The following is a 22,435-nucleotide window of genomic DNA, read 5'->3' as shown; positions in this document are numbered from 1 at the left end:
TGACTTGGGAATGTCTCATCGATATATTCTCACGGTTGAGCATTGTAGAAACTGGGTTTCACACAATGAATTCGTTTGATGGGGAAAACAAATTCACTTAAGAACTCTCTCTCAAAAATCGGATCAAAGCTGAGAAACAAAAAGGGATTGAAATCTCTTTAGGAAGAAGTTAGGGTTTTTGTATTAATTGCTAGATACTTTACAAGGAGGAGGAATCCAATCTATTTATATATTGTCTTAGATTACAAAATATGTCTACTTTCCTTAGAACTCGAACTGATTTTAGGAAAGTTTATTTTTCTCCGTTAGGTCGGCCGTAGGGCGATCTGGAAGTCGGTTAATTGATTCTTCTGGACTTGTCAAATTCGTTGGGCTTTCATTCGAAAGCCCAAATCGCTGATTTGAGTGAATTTCTGAGTTAATTAAGAATCCGGTTTGCCTTGGTTTATACCGGTATGTCGGGGTACTAAATCTCGCAACAACAAGCATGGAACAAAGGTGGAATGCACCTATGTTGGTTTGCAAGACGTGGATGGACCGTGGACGTGTGCAAAGACCCGTTGCTCAACTCGGTATTTGATCTTGAAACTTGGTTTCTAACTTCCACCGAAACATGCAACCGGTGGAGTTTTGAATTTTCGAAAAAAGTCGACTGCATGCTCATGTCTGTTGTTGAACGAAGTAAGGGCAGTCTCAAAGAGATTCGGGTGAGGCACTGCACAGATGAATCTCTCTTGTATGTCGCTGATAGGTACGTCTATGGAAAAATATGATATTTTATATTTTTGCTTGATTCCATAAAAGTTTTGATCTAATTATATTAGAATGGTATCATGCATTGAATGTCTTGAAGTAATATTTAAGTTATGTGATCCTATCCACCCAACAAATTTATTTCGAGATCAGATGGAAACTCATACTTCTTAATTTGAAAATATTCTCGGTATATGAAAATCTTATCAAATTCCATATTGTTTCATTGACCTTAATTGTAGATGCCCTCATCTTGAGGTACTTTGGGTTAAGCATTGCCCAAATGTTACAGATAAATCAATGGAAAAGATAGCTTTAAAGTGCCCTAAGATCATGGAACTTGATATCAGCTGCTCTTATGCATTATCTTCTGGGTGTATGGAAATGTTTGGTAAGAACTGCAAGAATCTTCAGATTATAAAACAAAATTTTACGGCACTATCCGAGGTCTCGAGGTTCGAGTCTTTTGAAAACTACATGGAGAATCTACCTATCATTCCTATAGGGAGTGTTGATCCTCATGCGATTAGGTGTCATATGCAACAACTTAAGCACCTGGAACTTCGATTCTTAACAAAAACTGATAAAGCACTTGCTAGTATTTGTAAACAATGTCCAAAACTAGAGTATCTTGACTTGTTCGGGTGTCAAAACTTGACGATGTATGGTGTGATTAACAGTACCTCGACTTTGAAGAATTTGAAGGAAATCAAGAAGCCAAATTTTAGAGCTTTATTCTTTTAATAATCTCTTATGGTTTTGTAATAATACTATTCTTCTCCTCCTTGGTTGAATTTGAACATTTCAGTTGAACTCTATTTTGGGGTTTCTTTTATCTTCTCATTTAATTGGTTTTTCATTTGACAACAAAAAATTATTTTAATTTCTAAGAAAATTATTAGATTATATTTTTTTTTGTTTCACAAAAGTTTGTCTTTTTAAATCAAGTGGTGATGGTATAATGGTTTTCACTTGAGGAGCAGTTTTCCTATAGGTATCACAAAATCACAAATTTCATCTGATTCTGATTTGAAAGGAGTTGGAGAGATTGAAGGAAAGCAGCGACGGCGGTGGTGACAGCAAGGAGAAAGCAGCAACGGTGGTACTGACGACAAGGAGAAAGCTAACGATTTAGAGGAGAAGAAAAATATGAAGAAGCAGAGGAGTTGCAGTTTAAGATTGATGAAGAAGGGGATGACAGATTGATGTAACTTTTAGTAACGAAATTAACTAATTTATCTCTTATTCAGATTTACACACAAAGACTCAATTCAGTTTTCAAACCATTACACACTTTCATAAGAAGGAAAATAAGTACCCGGAGATACGTTATTTATGAGTATATATATAAATAGATGATCATATACACAAATAGATATATAAGTATTTATACATTTGTATAGATTGAAATGACCAATATAATATGTAAATTACACAAACTCTCATATCTGATATCTTTCTTATCTACCACCCGGCGCTAGCCATCCTCCGAATCTTTCTCAATTTGTCTCCGCTCTTCTCTTTTGTCACATGTTTGCTTCTATTTATTATCTACATATATGCCAATTCATTAATTAATTATCATTAAAGTTTTCCAAAACAAAACGCATTAATTTTGTAAAATATTTGTTGGATAACGATATTGTTAACTTTATAACGCTCTTTACAAAACCCATGCAAACTCCTAGTATAAAGTCAACTTTGAATCCAACAATACCACACATAAATCCAATATGATGATAAATCTATATTCGTTAAGTAACCGTTTTAGTACAAATGGAGATTGGAATGTTAATTACCTCTTGTCTTCTTTTCTTCTCATTCTCCTCCTAGCAATACAAAAAAGTATAAATAAATTGAAAATGGTTAATATGATATTATTTTTCAAATAAGAAATTTGGCGAACACTAGCTAGTTGTGGAATTATAACAATGTTTAAAAAGAAACTTAAAAATTACCACAGTTTCCTTCAGCTTCGTGTTTTCTTCGGTAAGGTTGTGCACTTCCAACTCCAATTCCACAGTATAAGCCTATAACGAGTGAAGCCATATTAACATAACCAAAAAGAAATAAAAATTGCAAAACGGATTTAACGAAATGACCCTAGTTCATGTTATACAAAGTGCAGTTTCTATATTTTTTTTGGTTCATAATTAACTCCGACTTACTTGTCTCCTGGCACGAGACCGAGCCGCAGATTCGCGGTTTTTGATCATCCGGCGTTGTCTCCGCTCCATCAAAACCTCAGGTGGACCGTCAATGATCCGTTTCTTGATCCTAAAAGCATCTAAACCGGTTATGTACTGATTATTACTGATCCTCCCATTCCCGGTCATACAGCTTGAAGAGTCTCCCAAAACCGAGTAATACGGCCGGTTTTCTTTGTAAACCGACCGGTTATCACCGTAATTGTTTTGGTTCTGACAATGTAAACCGACTCCAAACTCCGGGTTATTATAATCAAAATCAGCACTGGACATCCTCATAGTTGTCTTCAATGGTTCTTGTACAACACCAGCCTTAACAAGAAAATCCTCGAGAGTGATCTCACCAAGGGTTTGTTGCCGGCGGATATCTTCGTCGGAGTTTTGACGGGAAGTTGACGAACGGTGATGCTGTTGTACACCGTTTTGTATCTCGAGCCAAACCTCGTCCACGGTCTTCTTGCACAAAGGAACCGGGAGGGACAACGAACCTTGCCGTGGCAGCACCGCCGGCTTCTCCCCGTGGTGAGCCACACTTCCTCCTCCTCCTCCGTTGTTGTCGTTTTCTTCAACGGTCGTCCACAAGTTCGCAAGGAACTCGTCCATGTTCATCGCCCCGAAGCTCTTGCCGCTTTTCATCTGAATCTCGTCAAGAGTTAGCGACAAGATCGAGTTTTGTCTAGCAACCGGTGCCTCCTCCACGGGTTCTTGAACAAACGTTTGCATTTGCGTTTGCGGGAGGTCGTGGTTGTACATATGGAAGATTGAAGTCTCCGTTTCAAAAACAGCAGACATCGTCTGAACACCTAGAAATCTTGAAATTGTTAACATGCATTCATATATAGGAAACAGATGTTACCAAAGTAATACAAAAAAAAAAGAAAAAGATAAGGTTTGTTACCTTGAAAAAAAAAAGTTGTAAGAAGGAAGAAGAAGAAGAAAGGTAAATAGTTTAGGATTGTGTCAGTGGAAACTGATACTTTTAAAGTGAAGAAGAGGCGGAGTCTACAATGGTGTAGATATATATATGCAATATGCATGCATGCGATTGTGATGTTTATTTTCATTTTTTAATTATAAAAACACGTTTATTGGAGTAGTAGTGAAGTAGAAGAGTGTAAATTGTAACTGACAAAAGCTACCAAATTTAAAATAAAATATTTTGACATTGATTAATATGGTACGTCGAATCTGGATTCTATTATTTTGCCTCTTTGTTTACCGATTGACACGTCCATGACACTTGTCTCAAACGTTCTGCTAAAAATCTATCTTATATTCTTCTTACGAAATTGTGTTATCTTATTTTTTCACTCTAATACGGGATTTTTACCTCGTAGCTAATTGGCTATTCATTGAATTCTATCGGAAACGTTTGTTTGAGTGTCTTTTTTTTTTTTAACACAATAGTTTTATATTGCAAGATTTACAGTAGATATTCTACACGTTTACAATACATTTGAAATGTTTTACAATATGACGTATATGCATGGAATATATCTTCTAGAAGGTTATAAGCGTTTTCTTGAAGCTACAACCTTAACACAATACAAACAAAGAAATTTAGATGTATTGGCGTAAATAAGTGCTGCTTGCTTTCACATATGCTGCAACTAGATGATGTCAGGGCAATGTGAAGAAGTAAATAACGTTTAACTTTTTAAAATATAAAATAAATTAGAAAATGTTATTTTGTTGTTGAAGATTGTTAATGGTAGTAATTAATCCAAAATTTATATCAGTTTTTACAGTCTTGAAAATATTATGAATAATAGCATCAGTTAATAGAAAGTAATGAATAATAGAATCAAAATAAGACATGAATTTGACAAAAGCGTAAAAAGAGAGACAGAACTAAAGACATGTATTTACATGTAGAAATTTGGGATACGAATTTATGACTGATAAGCTATGGCTTCGGTTGGTAACATGTAAAAAAATATGTAGTGAAAACTGCAGATACATGTTTTGAGTTACTACAAAAAATGATTTAATTTTATAAAAAAATTTGATGGGTAATAGTTGATAAAAAATAAGTGATGGGTAACATTATTTTTTTGTGTGTAGATGTTGTGGTACGTATTATTTAAGTAAATTTAATTTAAATTACTGAATAAATTAAAGATTTATTTTTAAAAAATATTAACTTAAAACAATTTTTATTAACCTATGGTAACATCTAGTTTCAGCTTTGGGGACAAATCTAGATTTGTGATATAACCATCGGGCCTTTTTTCAGCAACTACATTTGTGAAAGTTTTGTGGACAACTTTTATGGATTGAAATTTACATCCAAATGTATGTTTAATAAATAATTAATCAGGTAATTTTTCAATATTTTTAAATGGAGTAAAATCAAACTAATTCACTTTTACTAGCCAAAACATTGATATTTATCTAATTTTTGTTGTTATCTAATTTTGATAAAATTATTAAGCATATAAAACTAAATATTTTGATATTCAAATTAATTTATTTAACGAAGCTTCTTGACAAATTTTTTTTTTTTTACCTAATACTATTTTCATAAGACGTTAGTTTTTTTTTAAGAAACTTTAATTCTTTTGTTTGTTTCCGCCAGAAATCACGATTACTTTCTCCTGAAACTCGGCATGGACTAAATCATAATCGGCCGTTACTTTATCAAACAAAGATACAAGCAAATTCAGCCAAACGACCTAATTGAAAGATTTTTTTTTGTAATATATCACGATCTAGAGGTTGTTACAATGTTACAAAGTGCATTGAAATTCTTAACAAGTTGGGCGTTAGGTTGAGATAATAAGCTAGATTATCAATTAGCTTAATATGTGAAGTGTTATTAAATCTATATTTTTTTTTTGGTCAAACACTTCACTTTCATTAAGATAAAAAGAGTTTCAACCTCTAACAAGAGAGGAAATACATCCAAAACAAAAGAAATAAAGGCAACAAAAGCCAAAGAAAACCATCAAAAGATGGCTAAGCAAAGGATAGATAAGATACAAATCATAGGAAGAGAACATAAGAGACCAACAAACAAGTACAATCTCAGCAGTTTCTTGATAGATCGCATCCATAATAACCATCAGTCGGGAGGAAGAACTTTGCAATACCGACAAGTCTTGATCATCCAAACCCCTCCAAACAAGAGGGAATTTTGGGAAAGGAAACTTCAAAGACACAAACGTTAAACAGTCAACAAATGCTGAACGAGAACAGTCTTGAACAACAATCCCCGCTTCTACTTCAAGCAGAACAGTTAACACAATGCTCCCTGTAACACTACCACTAAACACAAGTGAAGTATATGGAAGGAATAAAGGCTCCATAAAGGAGAGATGAGAGCTACAAAAGCCCCGATGAACCAGATGAACTGGTCGGTTGTATAGATTCAAAGAACTTTGTCCAAGCTGCCACAAGACAAGTTTTAACAAAGCCAAATCGAGATAGGATCCGCATACTGCGGTAAATGATCGCATCAAAGCAATAAGGTTAATGCAAGAGAGCATTAAAGTAGACACAACAGTATCTAAGTCCATAACTTCATCCAAATACCACAAAAACAGAGCCGCAAACTCAACCAACATCCATGACCTTCCCGACTTAGAAGAAGGTTTAGAGGGCGAGTAAGAGCATACCTGAGGGAACATCTGGTGAAGTAAGGTGAGGGCATCAGTCGGCGACGGAAAGCCCAGTGTGGAGGAGAGAGGGACGATGAACAAGTCACACGCTCTGAAGGAGGAGAGATTCAGCGGCTGGACAAGAGATTCACCAAAGGAGAAGCAGATCTGAGGGTCCGGTGGATCCGGTGGTTCCGGTGGAGTCAGCGGAGAAAGAGGCTCCGGCGGTGGTGCACGAGGGGGCCTCAAGCGGAGGAAATCAACCGAAGACATCGGTAAGCAGCGAGAGTGGCTCGAAATCGACAGAATCAAGGAAGAAGTCATCTCGTCGTGTGAAGAATCTCGCCGGAAAACAGTTACGTCACCGGATAAGAGAATCACCCGAGAAATCTCACCTTAGCAAAGCGAAACAGATCAGGAAAGGAGATTGCCGGAGAAACGTCGCTGGTGGAAAAAGCTCATCTTGTGGAAGTAGCGGCTCCTTGGTTTTCGTGCCTGTGTTATTAAATCTATATTTTATTGGAAAAAACACTTTAAATTTATTATATACTAACTATAATAGATCAATATGTTGACTAGGAGAGGATCATATATTAACGGATCAAAATCCATCTAAAACAGTCATTGAGATGAATTTAGGACAAAAATGGCTATAGAGAATTTACCTTTTCTTTTAGTGGATAAAACAAATACTATGTCAAAAACACAAATATTTTACAAACACAAATTCAATGTTTGTCAATCAAAATCAACGAATCAAGCAAGAAAACGAATAAATTAGAAACAATGACTTAGTCTCTAAACTGGCTCAATAATCACAGTTTTTGGTTTGTACATTGGGAGATCTTCTCCTAAAAGAAGTGATTTTAAAATCGCATCGCAGACTCCATCGTAGTGCACGATCAGGTGGCCTCCTTTAGGGACCTCATGGTACCTAATCCATGGTAGCTTGCGGCACAAACATCTTTGCAGCTGAAACGGTATCACTTTGTCTTCGTAGCCTTGCCATATTTGAACAGAAGATGAGATATTTTTGGGTTCAGACAAAAACGGGTTGGGTAGGTCTGCCGGGTCGAAGTCCCACTCGTCGAAGGCTACCAAAAAATCGCTTCTTAGCGTTTCGAAGACGCCATGTTCTCGTAACTTCTCCTGTGGACACATGTGTTTAATATATATGACTATATGAGAGTATTCATAAACTAAAATTTAGAAAAATTATGAAGGTTATCAGATTTTGCTACAACTTTATTTTTGTAACTAAAAATAAGCCTGATGGAATTTGTCAGAAACAAATTGAAGTAACATGACTCTTGATAGCCCAAAACTTATTCAAATAGTAAATTCTATATATTTCCCCATAGATAGATGCTTATTTTCAGTATCACATTTTTTTTTGTTGTCGTCTAGAACCCAAAAACCCAGTTTATAATAACAATCGGCAACACTAACACTAAAATAATTAATTTAACTATAGTATAATTTCTTATTTAATTGGTTGTAAATACATGGCTTTGAATTTTTTTTCTCCTAGATCAGGTCATGGATAATATTGGGTACGTACATTTGGTGATAAATTAGAACTTAGAAGTTAGACAATAATTTAGAAATTAATGAAATATATCGAGAAAAGCTTCAAGAAAAGAGTAATAATAGTAACCTTCGTGAGCATTGGGAAGCCTTTGGTGTGCTTGAGGACTTCGATGTCTTGGTCATTGAAGTAAACAGGGTTTTTCTCTAGCATCGAAGTTGTAGAGAACATGTTCTGAGTCACTAACCAATGTAGAAGTCCCGGAAAATACTTTGCGATCCAAAGTGACCATTTCGCCACTTCTCTTCTGTAGTCTTTTTGCATCAGACTCTTTGGAATCGACGGCCATCTATAATTCACCACCGGAGCCACCATTGCCACTCCTGCTAGCCTGTTCAGTTTCATTTATTTGTGAACAATCCATAAATTTGATGGTAACTAATATAACAAACACATTATTCTTGCATTTGTAATTTGTGTTCCTATTTTTGTCAAATTCATTCGATAACAGCATAATGTGGATCAATGAGTTCGAATCCAAGAAATTACACTACTCATAAGGTCTAAATTAATCGAAACCGAATCAAATCAAAATTAATTAGATCCAATCAACCATCCTGAATAACAAGTTTTTTTTATAATGAGATATAATATATAAAAAAAAAAAGAAAAGGAAAAAAAAAAGCAAACTAAAACAGGACTAAGGTGTTGCATAGACTGTGTTAGTTGGGTACAATTATTGGTGCGACAAGGAAGAAGAAAAAAAACAGCTGTGTACGTGCTATAGACTAGACTATAGTGAAGGTTTAAATATAAAGCATCAGTTATTGTTATGAGCTTTTTGTCAAAAAGTTTCAAAACAAAAATTGATCCTACAATATGAATTTGAACGTGTTAATTCTCTGACAAATTTGGCCAATCTTGAAGGAAATATTTTTACAACATGTGTCTTGACTTGGAAGACTGACTTTTAAGCATTATAATAAGTAAATTTATTTAGTCGACATATTAGTTTTGTTTACCTTTGAGGAATGTGTTTAAGGCAACTCCAAACAGTGTACGAACCCATTGAGATTCCGATCAAATAAAACCTGGATCCGATCTGTAACCGATCCGCCAGTTCTTCGACATCGTAGGCTTCGCTCTTCAACGAACGTTTCGGATTTGGGTCGCTTTCTCCGTAACCAGCTCGATCGTATAACACAAAGGATATCCCAATTTCATTCACAAGCTCCTGAGATTATAACTAAAACAAGTCTCATTAGTCTTCCAACCAGCTACTGTCTAATAAAATCTCATTTTCTAACTTAATTTTTACTTTTTTTTTGGTACACAAAAACATTTCAGACATTCCACATTAAAGAGTACAAGGAAAAAAATCATAGGTGATCTCTAGAAGTCAGTTTCTTGAACCTTGTAATGGACTGGAATCCGAAGATGCTGAACCCAAAACCCAAAAAAGAAGGCAGAAGAAAGTTTGTTTTTTTGTTTCTTTTTCCACTTCAATTGTCAGAATTTGAAGCATATAGTTTTGGATCTATGTGATTAGAACTTAGAAGTAATTCAAAGAAATGACTCAGGAAAAAAAAAACATAGGAATCAAGAGGATCTAGGAATAAAGGATCAGTGTATACTTGTGAGACATTGAAGTTCATATCTTTGGAGCTACCAAATCCATGAACAAGAACGATGGTGAACTTTGCATCATCCTTGGGGACACCTCTTTCCTTGTAAGCCAAGTATCTACCATCTCGAAGTTTGATTCTTCCTTGATGATCCGCCATTGTTGGTGTTGACCTCGTGAAGAAGAGAAACGAAGAAGGAGAATAAATATGTTAAAGCATTAAGACTAGGGAGAAAGGGATCTAGCTGGAATTATTAGTAGTAGTATCATTATTGTAATTATATAGTACTGTTAAATAAGTATTATTTTATTTTATATAACAAAGATTGGGTTTCTCTTATTGGTTTGATTATCAACTTTTAAATAGAATACTTTAGGGATCATTGGAATATTCGGAGCTGCTTTGAAGGATAGAGGGAGGGAGCCGGAGAAAGAAAGAACAATTTACAAAATTCTTTGTTAAAATTTATATTTTTTGCTATTTTTGTATAAAAATTCACTCAAATCAGTATTCATCTTGATATTTTTTGCTATGTCTAGAAAAACTGTAAAAAGGAGTGTGAAAAATTAGTGCTCCATCTGGCCTCCTCTCATGGCGATTCACTTAGGCTAATCCGGCCTTGACCTTAAAGCTTACTTATCACTGAGAACACTAGTTTTAAGTATCAAGACATAGTTAACTCCAAACCCTTTCTACTTTCAAAATTCTAACTTCATAATAAAATCTTGCAAATATGTCAATGAACTAGATTTTAACCCGTGGTACACCATAGGTCTATAAATTTTATTATTATCTATAATTTATATTGTATTTGCTTGTTAAATTGTGGTTGTTTTGTAAATAAAAGAATAACTAAAATTTTCAGCCGCTTAAGGAATAATTAAAATTTTCAGCCGTTCAAACGGCTAAAATGTTAATATTAATTCTTAACCTACGATACACTGTGTGACTATTTTTTTGTTAAATTAGTTTGTTTTTATTTAGTGTTTGAGATTCTATTTGGTTTTTTAGTTATTAGAACAAAAAATAAAGGATTTATATACATAATAAGTAATTTATAAGCTGTGATTAAGTCATATTTTCATAATGATTTACTTATTTTACAAAATCTTAGTTAAAGTAAGTTGATTTGATATGTCAAATATTCTAATATTAGTAGTGTTGACAAATAATAAAATAAAGATTTAACCCGTGTTTATGCACAAATTTAATGATATTTTATTAATTACAACATGTCTTTTTTATAACCGTCTTACTATATAACAACATTGTATAATATTTTAAAATTTTTATAAGCTTTTATTTATAATATTTTAAACTTTTATTAAGTTTATATATATATCAAAATATGATATAAAAAATGAGAATCAAAGTTGTTATCTATATTAACATTTTTATCTACATTAAGAATCGAAACTAATATGTTTTGAAAAACAAAATAGAAATTAAATTGTTGTTTTCTTTGTTTGCAAAGAATTTAGAGATAGAATATCTTCAAAAACAATAGAAGGTATCATTAATATAGTATAGCTTCTGTTTCCATATAATATTGATTGCAGTTTATTACATTTCTAGTAGAAATGAAATATAAAATATTTAGGAAACAAAATCTGATGCAATTGTTAGTTTAGGAAATTTTCTAGGGGTTAAAATTGTAAATAATTTTTTTAATAACTACAATTAAAAAGGCATAACACAAAATGTACTTAAAAAATGTTAATATAGATTTGCATACATTGTGTTATGATAAATCGTTTTTTTTAATGGTTAAAATCCGATTTTAGTGTTCATATTGTTTCCATTAAACTATCATTTTCATTTGATCTCTCTTTTTCGCTAACATCCTACTCTTCCTCTCCGAAGTCGTTGGAGTATTTTCTGATATTTGTTTACTTTGTCCCATATTCTAGATAAAGAAGTCGTGGAAGGAGGATGAGAGGTGGAAGTTCGTAGGAGATTTTGTAAACGATCCATAATCTTTGGATTGGTAGATCGACCAGCGTGAGAATGTGAAATTTGTGACTTCATGTTACCTTACTTCGATCGATTTACTGATTGAATGTTTTAGGCTTTACTGTCAAAATTATGTAAATTAAATGATTTATTAAAAAATTTGGTAAAAAAGTCATTACTGAAAATAACTTGAGTTATTGATTAATTGCTCATCTCGTTTTTGGACAAAGATAATTTAGGTCATTGTATAAATAACATTCTCAATAGGTTAGTTGAAATCCGTTTATTGTTTTGGGTGGAAAATGGTGTTTATTTTGGGTGGAAAATGGTGTTTATTTGGGGTGTAAACATGTCCAGCTCAAGGTAGATAGAAGTGTGACTGTCCACGAAGACTTTTGGTCAATTCTAAAAATTAATCTTCTAAAGAGGCCTATTTAAAAATAATTAATTAAATTAGGCCAAAAAGTTCAATTTTTTTTTTTTGAGATTTATATAAAAGTTTGAAAAAAATAGGCCAAAAATTTAAAGTTTTCACAGGTTTTACTTGATTTAGATCCAAAATTTTAAAAATATATTGAAAGGATAATAAAACGAGTCTATCTAATTCCAATTTTAGCTGTAGAACAAAGAGTTTTCTATTTAGTCATACGACTTTTTTTCTTCGTTTTCTCTCTCGAAAAAAGAAGTTCGCCCTAACCGCCGTCAAGCCTTTACCTCGATCTGACCTCTCCGGCCACCGGCGCTTCTCGCCGGAGTCGTGAGAGGGTCATCCTTTGTCTGTTTCCTTTATGTCTAGTTAATCATGAGCCTTTCCCAGTCTTTCTCCGGCGGATAGTTTCTGAAACGATCTAACCCGTTTTTTTTAAATAAGAAATAATAAATAGAATAAATATAATAAATAACTAGGATAGTGGTCCCATACCCACTAGCCACCTAACCACACACAACCAACAGCAAAAATAAATAATACCAATAAATATCCAATGATAACCCAATAATTATAACATAAACAATATCCAAAATTCAACCAACATGAATCATAGAACCAGCAACCTAGCAATGTTTCTAATGATCCAACCCTAGCAACCTAGCAATGCCAGACAACAACCAATCGAGTCCCTAGAACATCCTCCTCTTCATTGTCTTGATTCCACGATCACACTTTGCCTTTACCTGCACCACAAACACAAATTGCAATGCATGAGTATTTTATAAACACTCAGTAAGACAATCCTCCCATCTACTGAGCTATACACACAAGCAATAGAGACATCTCTAACCATCAACCAATAATCAATAATCAACAATAACAAACCAGGACTTTGCATCGACCGACACCAAGCGTGCATCGACCGACACCAGTTGGGGTTGCGTCGATCGACGCATGATATGCATCGACTGATGCAAGGTTCACTTGCATCGACCGATACTCCCATTGCATCGACCGACGCATGCTCGACATAGCACAAAAATCCTAGGTTTTACGCGCCGTCCTCGCACTTGCATCGACCGACGCACAAAGTGCATCGACCGATGCACATGCCGAGCATCGTTTTCCCCAAAGCTTCTCGCCGGATCTTCGTTCCTACAACCACAAAACTCGATCCCAAGCCACAAGAAAGCTTTTTTAACGTCCCAAATAACAATCTAACAAGCCTAACAACACATAACAAGCAAATCAGAGAGATCTCCAGCTTAGATAAGCCATAGTCATGCACTTATCTTTGCCAAAGACGATTCTGACTCTAAAACGCAAGATCTACACTCCTAGCAAGCTCCTACGATATTCTAAGCCTCAGATCTCACCAGGAAACGCCACTAACCTCCAAGAATCTCCCAAAAACGCATAAGAACCGATATGAACTCTTTTCTCTTTTGTTTTCTCTCAGAAACGGCCAAGCTCGTCAAATGAGACAAAAACACGACTTATGGGCTTTTCTAACCCAAAACGCAGCGTTTAAATTAAGTCGAACCGCAGAAAACCAACCTTGCATTGACCGATGCAATCCCTAAACCGGGAATTTGGTTCGCGGATGTTACAGTTTCGAAGGTTTTGGAACGGCTTCAAATTTGTATCTTCTCCGGTTTCAGCGAGATCTTCCCTGAGCGTCGTCTCCTTTTGGCTCGCGATGGTGAACCACGATTTGCCCTGTCTCGTCGATGGCGTTATTGAGCGTAATTTCAGATCTGGTTTTCATTGGCCTTGGGCGTTTGATGGTGATAGACGGGTCGTTGGTTTTTACTGCTGCCGAGATGTTTTTTGCCACCTCTCTGATAACATCTGACCTTTGTATTCTCCTGTCCTGATAGTGCTGCCTTAGGTCTCTTTGTTTAGAAAGTGTTGAGGTTACCTTTGGCAACATTCTCATCAAGTCAAGCTCGTTTGGTATATCCCCAGTTTGCTTGGTGGTGGCTTTAGTGGTATCGTTGTTTAGTCAGTTCTTAGTCTTTTATTCTCGGTTGTTGATATGTTTGGGGGTTTGAATCTGGAATTTTGTTCTACCTCTTCTTAGAGTCCTCTTGCTGGTTTGAGATTAGTTTTTGCTCTAGTTTCGTTCTTGGTGTGAGCCATTTGGATGGTATTTTGTTGCTGAGTCACCTACTAGCCTTCATTCGAGTTTCCTTTTTGAAGTTTTAGAGTTAGGTTTTAGTCGAAGCAGTGGAATCATTCTCTATTTTTTCTCTTGCGAGGACGTCGTCAGTTTTAAGTATGTAGGTGGCTGAAGCTGGTTCGACGAGTTTCCGCGTGTAAGAATAGCTGATCTTGCGTGGCTTGTCTTCTGTCGTTTTTAAGGTTTTGGCCTTCTCCCTATTGTTTTTAGTTCTCTCTAATCGGCTGGTGAGGTGTGCTGAAAGTTGTATTTGTGTCTCTGGTCGTGTTGGGTTCCTGCTTTCCTCTCTGTCGATTTGCTCTCTGGTTGTCCTTGGTGTGTGGTATTCCGGTCTTCTAGTGCTTTTGACATTTACAGGGTTTATAGAGAAGCTTGGTGGAAATCTCTCATGCTTGTGTTCAAATATAGAGCTTAGTTCTTTTTTCTTCTCCATATATTATCGATTGTTTGTAATCTTGGTTCCCTTTACTTTGGGGCTGTGTTTCCCTTTTGTGGGCTAATGACTCTGGGGACATTGTTGTAGTCCGCCGGCATATGTTTCCCTTGTTAAAAAAAAGTCCAAAACTTTAAAAAGTAAATTTATTTTGAAAACCCTTAATGTTTTATTTTATTTTTATGTCAAGTATTCTACACTCCCACACAGTACATATTTAGTAAAGATGGCCAAAATAATTTTTTGGTCTTAAAGCCGTAAATTATGTAACGGGGATACCCTATAAAATATGGTGAGCATAATACTCGTGGGCCAGATGGTCGTGGTAATGGATTCGAGAAAATTGGTGACCAAGATTAGCTGAGCCTCAAAGTATTGTGGCCGTGAACAAGGGTCCAGAATTGTACATGTCGAGCATTGCTATTAGCTTAGTGTGTATGAGCATGAGACTATATATGATTCGAGAAACTAAGCACCACCACCCAATGGCACTAGGAGCATTGGTTCGTTTGCTAGAAGTAATCCAAAATCAAGATACTAAAAGCCATTTGCCAAACATCTACATTGGTAGTAGTTGCATGACGACTAATTATCCTTAAAAAGACTTTTTCTTTTGAGTTCGATAAACTTATACCAAAGAAATTGTAATTTGTAATTTAGATTGAAAAAAGCTTATTAAATCGAGAATCTTACAAGAAGAAGCTCATTTCTCCAAAGGTAGGGTTTTTATTCTCTCACTGTCTCACATATCATCAGTTTTATTATACACAAACACACAAACACAAGTCTTGTCTTCCAAATTTTGTCACATTTAGCCCCAATTGTTTTAGGTTTTCTACTTTGTCTCTGCTCTAACCACGAAAAATTAGGGTTTTTTTTTTTTTTTTTTTTTTATTCTTCTCTAAAGAAAAAAATTTACCGGACGAGGAAAGAAAAAATTAACCTCGAAATTGACTTCATTCTCCAGTTCCTAGAGTATCTTCTTTCTGGGTTTTTGGTTTCGTCCATGAATTCGTCTTCTTCGTGTTGTTCAGAACTGTTTTTGCTGAGTCCTTTAGTAAACTTCCCCCGAGCTTTGTTTGTGATCTCAATGGGGTTTTTCTAATTTTCGATTTTTCTTTAGTTTCGAATTGAGAAGAGAAGAGATGATTGCGGAGAAACCTGTTTGGGTTAAACATGAAGGGTTACAGATATTTTCCATTGATGTTCAGCCTAATGGTGAAAGGTTTGCTACAGGCGGTGGTGACCACAAGGTTTTCTTCTATTTCTCTTCTTCTTCTATTGCTTTTGTTTCCCTGATGGTAGTTTGCTTATTGTTCTGTGGTTTCGTTATTGATTGATTTGCACCTAAGTTTGCTAGCTTGTTTGAATTGGGATTTGATGCATCTTTGCTGTGAGATTGGTGCAACTGCTTCTTAGAGCTAAATTTCTTAAGGCTGGTTCTTTTCACTGCTTAGTATGTATGTACATGTGTGGTTCTTGAATCTTTGTTTCTTGTTTGGATTTAGTACTGCTGCTTTCTTTTGAGATTTGAGAATGTTTGTCTTATTTAACTCTATATGAATTGTAGATGTTGATTACCTTGAATCTACAAACTGTGGTTTGTTATACCAGTGCTTGTGTTCCTCTTGGCTTGATTAAAATTGTAGGCTTTGTATCATTTGTATCCATGTCACTGGCATTGATCTGTTTATCCTTTTCCCTCATTGAATGGAACAGAGGAGACTTTTAGTTGAGAGTATTGCTTTCATAAGTTAGGAAGTGGTTTTTAAGCTGTTAATATATGGGATAAAGGAATACATCTGTTGGATACTCGATACTGTTTTTGCTTACATGGTTGTAATTGATTAGTGAGTGAATACATAGCTGAACCTTTCTCTTAATTGTGCTTGGTAGTTTTAGTAATCGTAGTCTATAAATATGAATATAGGTCCGCATATGGAACATGAAGTCTGTTGACAAGGATTTGCAAAACATAGATACAAAAGAGAGGCTTCTCGCAACTCTTCGTGACCACTTTGGTTCAGTCAATTGTGTTAGGTGGGCTAAGCACAGTAGGTACGTGGCATCTGGTTCTGATGATCAGGTGATTCAAATTCATGAGAGGAAGCCTGGTTCAGGCACCACTGAGTTTGGTAGTGGAGAAGCCCCCGATGTTGAGAACTGGAAAGCTGTAATGACTTTAAGGGGCCACTCTGCCGATGTGGTAAACGCCATTCTTATTCTTTTCTATTATCTTCAGTGGTAATTTCAGTGGTTATGTAATAACTGAGGTATTTTTTTTACTAATTATCCTTGAAGTAGGTGGATCTTAATTGGTCTCCAGATGATTCGATGCTTGCTAGTGGGAGTCTGGACAACACAGTTCATATATGGAATATGCGCACTGGTATCTGCACTACTGTTCTCAGGGGTCACTTGAGCTTGGTTAAAGGCGTAACCTGGGATCCAATAGGGTCATTTATTGCTAGCCAATCGGATGACAAAACTGTGATAATATGGCGAACAAGCGACTGGGGCATGGCTCACAGAACAGATGGTCACTGGGCAAAATCGGTATGCAATATTTGTTTTAGCTGTTCTGTTAGAATGTTTAACGTAAAAAGAAATGATTGTATAAAGAATTTAATTAGTGATTCCAACTCTGTTATGTGAAAGTTTTTGCTTCCCTGTTCTCTTAGGGCGTTTACTGCTAATAGGATCTGCTAATATATATATTTTTTTCTTTCTAGCTTGGATCCACATTTTTCAGGCGACTTGGGTGGTCCCCTTGTGGCCACTTCCTTACTACCACTCATGGGTTTCAGAAGCCGAAGCATTCTGCTCCTGTGTTAGAAAGAGGGGAATGGTCTGTAGCATATGACTTCTTAGGTCATAGTGCTCCAATCATTGTTGTTAAGTTCAATAATTCAATGTTTAAAAGAACCCCCTCTAGTACCCAGGATACTAAACGAGTTGGGTGGAGCAATGGAACATCAAAGTCAGGGGGGAAAGATTTGCAGTCATACAATGTTATTGCAATAGGAAGTCAAGACCGTACTGTAACTGTATGGACAACTGGAAGTGCGCGTCCTCTTTTCGTCGCGAAGCATTTCTTTGGGCAAAGTGTTGTGGATCTATCATGGTAAAGTTTTCCCTTTTTCTTTTGTTCAGAAATCTGCATATCCAGTGAATTCATGATTTGCAGTTATGTCTTCATAATAGGTTTTTGTTTGTGTCTCAAAAGTGCATTGATCTTTTAAATCATATATATAACCTTCGGAAATTACAGGAGTCCTGATGGATATTCACTTTTCGCATGTTCCTTGGATGGAACAGTCGCGATGATTCACTTTGACCCTAAAGAACTAGGCGTCAGGCTGACCGATACTGAACTCGAAGAATTGAAGAAAAGTCGATATGGAGATGTCAGAGGCCGGCAAGCAAACTTAGTTGAGTGCCCAGCCCAGTTATTACTTGAAACTGCCTTGACAAAGCAAACAGGTACTAAGAGGTCGGCATCGGATGTTCAACAAAATCAGGCAACCGCAAAACCATCTGCTAGTGTTGAGAGTACTGCAAAGAGGCGTAAATCGCAAGTCGATGATCGGAATAAGACAGCAGATGCTACTGGTGACACATTAAATAAAGCATCTATCTTAAATAGGGTATCTAGTCCTGTGAATCAAAAAGTGTATAGAAGGCCCGACGGAAGAAAGAGGATCATTCCTGAAGCTGTTGGAGTTCCCCAACAGGAGAATAATATCGCGGTTAATGGGATTGGGCAAGCTCAAATTTTTTTGCCTGCTATCACTGCTGCTCCTGGTACGGGAGATAATGGAGATTTTCCTGTGGAGATTAGCAATAGGAATTCATCTGTGAAAGAAATAGTGTGCAGGAATCCTGATCTTAAAGAGCGTTCAAGGATTACAGCTCGTGCTACCATAACTGAGAGCCTTGTGATTGATAAGGTTCCTGGAACCTCTGGTAACGATGGAGTTTTAAATGTTGAGCAATCCGTAGGTATAAAAGAATCTTCTAGCACAGATCTGTTGATAAGGGTGTTTGATTGGAAAGAAGGGGAGGCTGCACCACCTGTTTGCTTAGAAGCTTTTCCAAGGGAGCATGCTTTGGACACTGTTGGTGCAGTAAGTACATCTATGGTCAAGGAAACTGAAATTATTTGCAAAAAATCAGGCGAAACTCTTTGGTCTGATCGGATTATGGGGAGAGTCACTGTTTTGGCTGGAAATCCAAATTTTTGGGCTGTTGGATGCGAAGACGGAAGCCTCCAGGTACTTTCCGCTTTCGGCATTTGGTATCATTGATATCATTCCTATTCAAACACCCTCATTTATAATTTGGAATTTTATAACAGCACTCTCTCTTGGTGTTGATATTCTGAGTCACTGAACTTTACACCATTAGTAATATTTCTTTCGGGACCTGATCCACTTAGAAAATGCTTAGTTCAAGATCTGAGGCTTTGAGTGACAAATATAACCTGAATGCGATGTGGTTCTCGGGATAATATGCGATAACATGTGTACTCTCTTTTTTTTTTTAAAGGTGTACACTAAGTGTGGAAGGCGTGCTATGCCTACAATGATGATGGGGTCTGCCGCAACATTTATTGATTGCGATGATAGCTGGAAATTGTTGCTTGTGACAAGAAAAGGATCTCTATATGTATGGGATCTATTCAATAGAAAATGTGTTCTCCATGACTCTCTATCTTCTTTGGTCTCTTCCGATGTCAATTTATCTTCCACAGTAAAAGGTATGCTCCAATACTAGAATACATTTCTGGCTCCCCATCGTCCAAAACATGTCTCTTGAGGCACCATACTATATTTTGAAATGGATGGGATGGGCAATCCAGTAAAAAGAATGAAAACTAGTATTTATTAATTTGATCTCGTGGGTGACTTGGTAGTGGAGATTCTAACTTGGTTTTTGAATGAGATGTTATGTCTTATAGCAATTCATGAAGATAGCTTATTGGTTTGGACTGTTTTACTTACCTAGTGGAATCTGTTTAAAAAATTTAACCCTGTGTGATGCGACAAGCTCTGTTGACACATTGTTACGATTATGCAGGAACGATAAAAGTGATATCTGTGAAATTATCCAAATCTGGTTCACCACTTGTTGTTCTAGCCACACGTCATGCATTCCTCTTCGACACGAGTTTATTGTGCTGGCTGAGAGTGGCTGATGACTGCTTCCCGGCCTCAAATTTCAGTAGCTCCTGGAATTTGGGCTCAGCTCCATGCGGCGAGCTTGCTGGTTTGCAGGTTGATGTCAGAAAGTACATGGCTAGAAAGCCAGGGTGGAACAGGTTGGGCTTTTCTTCCATTCCTTCGATGTTGGCCCTGAGATGGACCACCTATTCCAAGTTCTTAAAGACGCTTATTTCATTTTACAGGATAACTGATGACGGAATGCAAACACGTGCACATTTGGAATCTCAACTTGCCTCTTCCCTTGCACTTGAGTCCCCTAATGAATACCGTCAGTGTCTCCTCGCCTATGTGAGGTTTTTAACAAGGTATGTGCCCTTTTCTCATATAAAATCTTTCAGTTCAAATGTCTCATATAAAATCTTTCAGTTCAAATGTGGATACATTTTAGTATAAATAAGGATTAGGTCTCTCATTTGCGAAACTCATCCAAGTTAGAGGAATCTTTGGAGGTTTATTGGCTTTGTGAGGGCTTAAACATTTTATACCGAGGAGAAAATATATTCCCAGCTTCAGATTCGTTGTCGTTCTTTGTCTTGACAATAAAGTTCTATGTCTGCGTCTTTTTCAACTCTATCATATTGCACATACGTCAGTGTCTTTTTGTGCAGAGAGGCAGACGAGTCTAGATTAAGAGAAGTCTGCGAGAGCTTTCTTGGACCTCCAACTGGTATGGCTGAAGCAGCATCTTCAGACAAAAACTTGTCTTGGGATCCTTATGTTCTGGTAAATACTTTCTCTTTATCAAGGTCTAAACCTATTCCAAATCAGAATACTCCAAAACTTGCTTTAATTTCCAGGGGGTGAAGAAGCGTAAACTTTTGAGAAACGATATTCTCCCTGCAATGGCGTCAAACAGAAAAGTGCAGCGTCTACTCAATGAGTTTATGGATCTTTTATCTGAATACGAAGACGCAGAAACGGCAGATCCTGGCGCTAAGGGCTCGACACCTACCATGAACTGTGGTGGAGTCCCATCTTCACTGGATCAAATAGGCTCTGACCCTCCAGCCATGACAGCTACTACTCCTATGACAACAGACAATGACAAGCCAGTTTCTCTGGTAAATTCAGCGGCTTTGGAGATAAGTGTGTCCGAGAAACCGGGTTCTGAAAACGGGGATAGACAAGACCAGAACTCAAAAGACTCGGGTTCTTGAACTTCTCTTTATGTTTCTTTTGTATATCAAGCTCAGAGAGCTGTGTAAAGGTTCTCAGTTTAGGCGTCTTTTAAGATTGATAACAGAGAAAAATGATGAGACGTAAGAGAGGAATGTTCTCAGGTTAGTTATAGAGTGACCCGGTTTAGTATCCCATTATGAGTGAGATGGTATTTGTTTTAGTTTTATTTTTACTTATCACAAAATTAACAATATTTTGTATCAATCGGTTTTTATTTATTTATTTGTTAAGTCTTACCATTCTAAAATACAATGTTTTTAATTTTAACATACTCTGTTAACTCTGTCAAATGTCAAAGAAAAATGTGAAATGTAATTTTAGGCGAAGGTTCCAAAGCTCAAGATGATTGATTTATTGGCCATTATATGGGATATCTTTCAATGCTCAAACCAAGTGCTTAACGAAGTGACAACGAAGCTAGCAACATTAACAAAGTGTTTGTCGATAGCTTCTTTTGTTTCAGGTAATGAAAAGGGGAACCTACTTGGATACAGAGTAAATGACTACTTTTGAGGAGCTTGGATGATGCAGTCCTTGGCTGGACCGATCATTTTCATTTGAGGATAGGAGTTGCCCTGTTGGTTTAGACCAGAAATTAGTTACCCCCAATCGCGAAGTACTAATCATTTCCATTGAGTTAGAGGCTTTCACATGGTCATTCCCGGGCCCAAAAAAAAACTACAATGCTAATGTGGATAATACATGATTTTTATGCGTTCAATACTTATATGTAGGGGTGGGCAAAAAAACCGAAATCCAAAAAACCGAACCGAACCGAACCGAAATAATAGGTTTGGTTTGGTTATGGTTAAGTCTAAAAATCCGTTTGGTTTTCATTTTAGTTAAGCATTTGGTTTAGGTTTGGTCTGGTTAAAAACCGTAAAACCGAATGGTTTTTTAAAAAAATTTAGAATAAATTAGATATAATTAATTTCTCCAACTTATAACTTTAAATTGTATAACAATATCAATATTTTTTTTTCTTTATTGGGCTTATAGTTATTGATCTCTTAGTAATCTATCGAATTACAAAACTAAATTTGGATTCTATTTTTTTTTTTTATGTTTAGGTTTTACTTTTATGTTTATTTTTAGTTATGTATCAACTATCTATTTTTTAAAAGTATAAAATAACTATTAAAAACCGGAACCAAACCGAAACTGAACCAAACTGTGATACATATGGTTTTTATATGGTTCCATTTTTTATGAAACCAAAAAAACCATAAACCGAAAAAACCTAACCGTAACCAAACCGAATTACATATGGTTTCGTTATGGTTCTATTTTTATAAAACCAAAAAAACCGTAAACCGAAAAA

General features: G+C 36.1%; 4 protein-coding genes and 1 pseudogene across 7 annotated transcripts; 2 read left to right on the top strand and 3 right to left on the bottom strand.

Annotated features, from left to right (window-relative positions):
* Positions 1–338: 338 nt before the first annotated feature.
* On the top strand, positions 339–1,588 carry LOC104715230 (putative F-box/LRR-repeat protein 19; annotated as a pseudogene). The gene is made up of 2 exons (XR_015567275.1): positions 339–751; positions 996–1,588. The product of XR_015567275.1 is annotated as a putative F-box/LRR-repeat protein 19 (transcript).
* A 391-nt stretch (positions 1,589–1,979) lies between these two features.
* On the bottom strand, positions 1,980–3,953 carry LOC104710907 (ABSCISIC ACID-INSENSITIVE 5-like protein 1). The gene is made up of 5 exons (XM_010427560.3): positions 3,859–3,953; positions 2,922–3,763; positions 2,712–2,783; positions 2,553–2,582; positions 1,980–2,304 (listed from the first exon to the last, which is right to left on the bottom strand). Exons 2-5 carry the CDS (start codon positions 3,750–3,752, stop codon positions 2,218–2,220), a joined length of 1,020 nt encoding a protein of 339 aa, XP_010425862.2. The 5' UTR covers positions 3,753–3,763; positions 3,859–3,953; the 3' UTR covers positions 1,980–2,217.
* Positions 3,954–5,755: 1,802 nt separating this feature from the next.
* Positions 5,756–7,023, bottom strand: LOC104710908 (uncharacterized). Its single transcript, XM_087467709.1, has one exon. The coding sequence runs from the start codon at positions 6,881–6,883 to the stop codon at positions 5,837–5,839; it is 1,047 nt and encodes a 348-aa protein (XP_087323835.1). The 5' UTR covers positions 6,884–7,023; the 3' UTR covers positions 5,756–5,836.
* Positions 7,024–7,212: 189 nt separating this feature from the next.
* LOC104710909 (uncharacterized) lies at positions 7,213–9,993 on the bottom strand. 2 transcript variants are annotated; one of them, XM_010427565.3, is made up of 4 exons: positions 9,722–9,993; positions 9,110–9,321; positions 8,217–8,478; positions 7,213–7,708 (listed from the first exon to the last, which is right to left on the bottom strand). In XM_010427565.3, the coding sequence occupies exons 1-4, from the start codon at positions 9,869–9,871 to the stop codon at positions 7,358–7,360; spliced, it is 975 nt and encodes a 324-aa protein (XP_010425867.1). In that variant the 5' UTR covers positions 9,872–9,993; the 3' UTR covers positions 7,213–7,357. The 2 variants fall into 2 exon arrangements, with proteins under 2 accessions (XP_010425867.1, XP_019085982.1); XM_019230437.2 differs by having other exon boundaries at positions 9,110–9,333; positions 9,722–9,944.
* A 5,120-nt stretch (positions 9,994–15,113) lies between these two features.
* Positions 15,114–21,361, top strand: LOC104710910 (protein HIRA). 2 transcript variants are annotated; one of them, XM_087465489.1, is made up of 11 exons: positions 15,114–15,427; positions 15,834–15,963; positions 16,641–16,916; positions 17,015–17,266; positions 17,443–17,834; positions 17,982–18,984; positions 19,259–19,469; positions 19,790–20,030; positions 20,118–20,240; positions 20,544–20,658; positions 20,733–21,361. In XM_087465489.1, the coding sequence occupies exons 2-11, from the start codon at positions 15,856–15,858 to the stop codon at positions 21,090–21,092; spliced, it is 3,081 nt and encodes a 1,026-aa protein (XP_087321615.1). In that variant the 5' UTR covers positions 15,114–15,427; positions 15,834–15,855; the 3' UTR covers positions 21,093–21,361. The 2 variants fall into 2 exon arrangements, with proteins under 2 accessions (XP_087321615.1, XP_010425868.1); XM_010427566.2 differs by lacking the exon at positions 15,114–15,427 and having other exon boundaries at positions 15,474–15,963.
* Positions 21,362–22,435: the final 1,074 nt, after the last annotated feature.

The sequence above is a fragment of the Camelina sativa genome, chromosome 9, assembly GCF_030686135.1.
Source record: "Camelina sativa cultivar CO46 ecotype springtype chromosome 9, ASM3068613v1".
NCBI classification, from domain to species: domain Eukaryota; kingdom Viridiplantae; phylum Streptophyta; class Magnoliopsida; order Brassicales; family Brassicaceae; genus Camelina; species Camelina sativa.
Note: the sequence above shows the minus strand (reverse complement) of the source record. Positions and strands in the feature narration are given on the sequence as shown.

Coding starts and splice junctions, on each gene's coding strand:
- LOC104710907 (XM_010427560.3), bottom strand. CDS start 3,752: ATGTCTGCTGTTTTTGAAACGGAGACTTCAATCTTCCATATGTACAAC. Junction 2,784..2,921: donor GGTCTCGTGCCAGGAGACAA/GTAAGTCGGAGT, acceptor CACTCGTTATAG/GCTTATACTGTGGAATTGGA. Junction 2,305..2,552: donor AGAAGAAAAGAAGACAAGAG/GTAATTAACATT, acceptor GCATATATGTAG/ATAATAAATAGAAGCAAACA.
- LOC104710909 (XM_010427565.3), bottom strand. CDS start 9,871: ATGGCGGATCATCAAGGAAGAATCAAACTTCGAGATGGTAGATACTTG. Junction 9,322..9,721: donor TGAACTTCAATGTCTCACAA/GTATACACTGAT, acceptor TTATAATCTCAG/GAGCTTGTGAATGAAATTGG. Junction 7,709..8,216: donor GCTTCCCAATGCTCACGAAG/GTTACTATTATT, acceptor ATGTGTCCACAG/GAGAAGTTACGAGAACATGG.
- LOC104710910 (XM_087465489.1), top strand. CDS start 15,856: ATGATTGCGGAGAAACCTGTTTGGGTTAAACATGAAGGGTTACAGATA. Junction 15,964..16,640: donor CAGGCGGTGGTGACCACAAG/GTTTTCTTCTAT, acceptor ATATGAATATAG/GTCCGCATATGGAACATGAA. Junction 17,267..17,442: donor ATGGTCACTGGGCAAAATCG/GTATGCAATATT, acceptor TTTTCTTTCTAG/CTTGGATCCACATTTTTCAG.
- LOC104710908 (XM_087467709.1), bottom strand. CDS start 6,883: ATGACTTCTTCCTTGATTCTGTCGATTTCGAGCCACTCTCGCTGCTTA.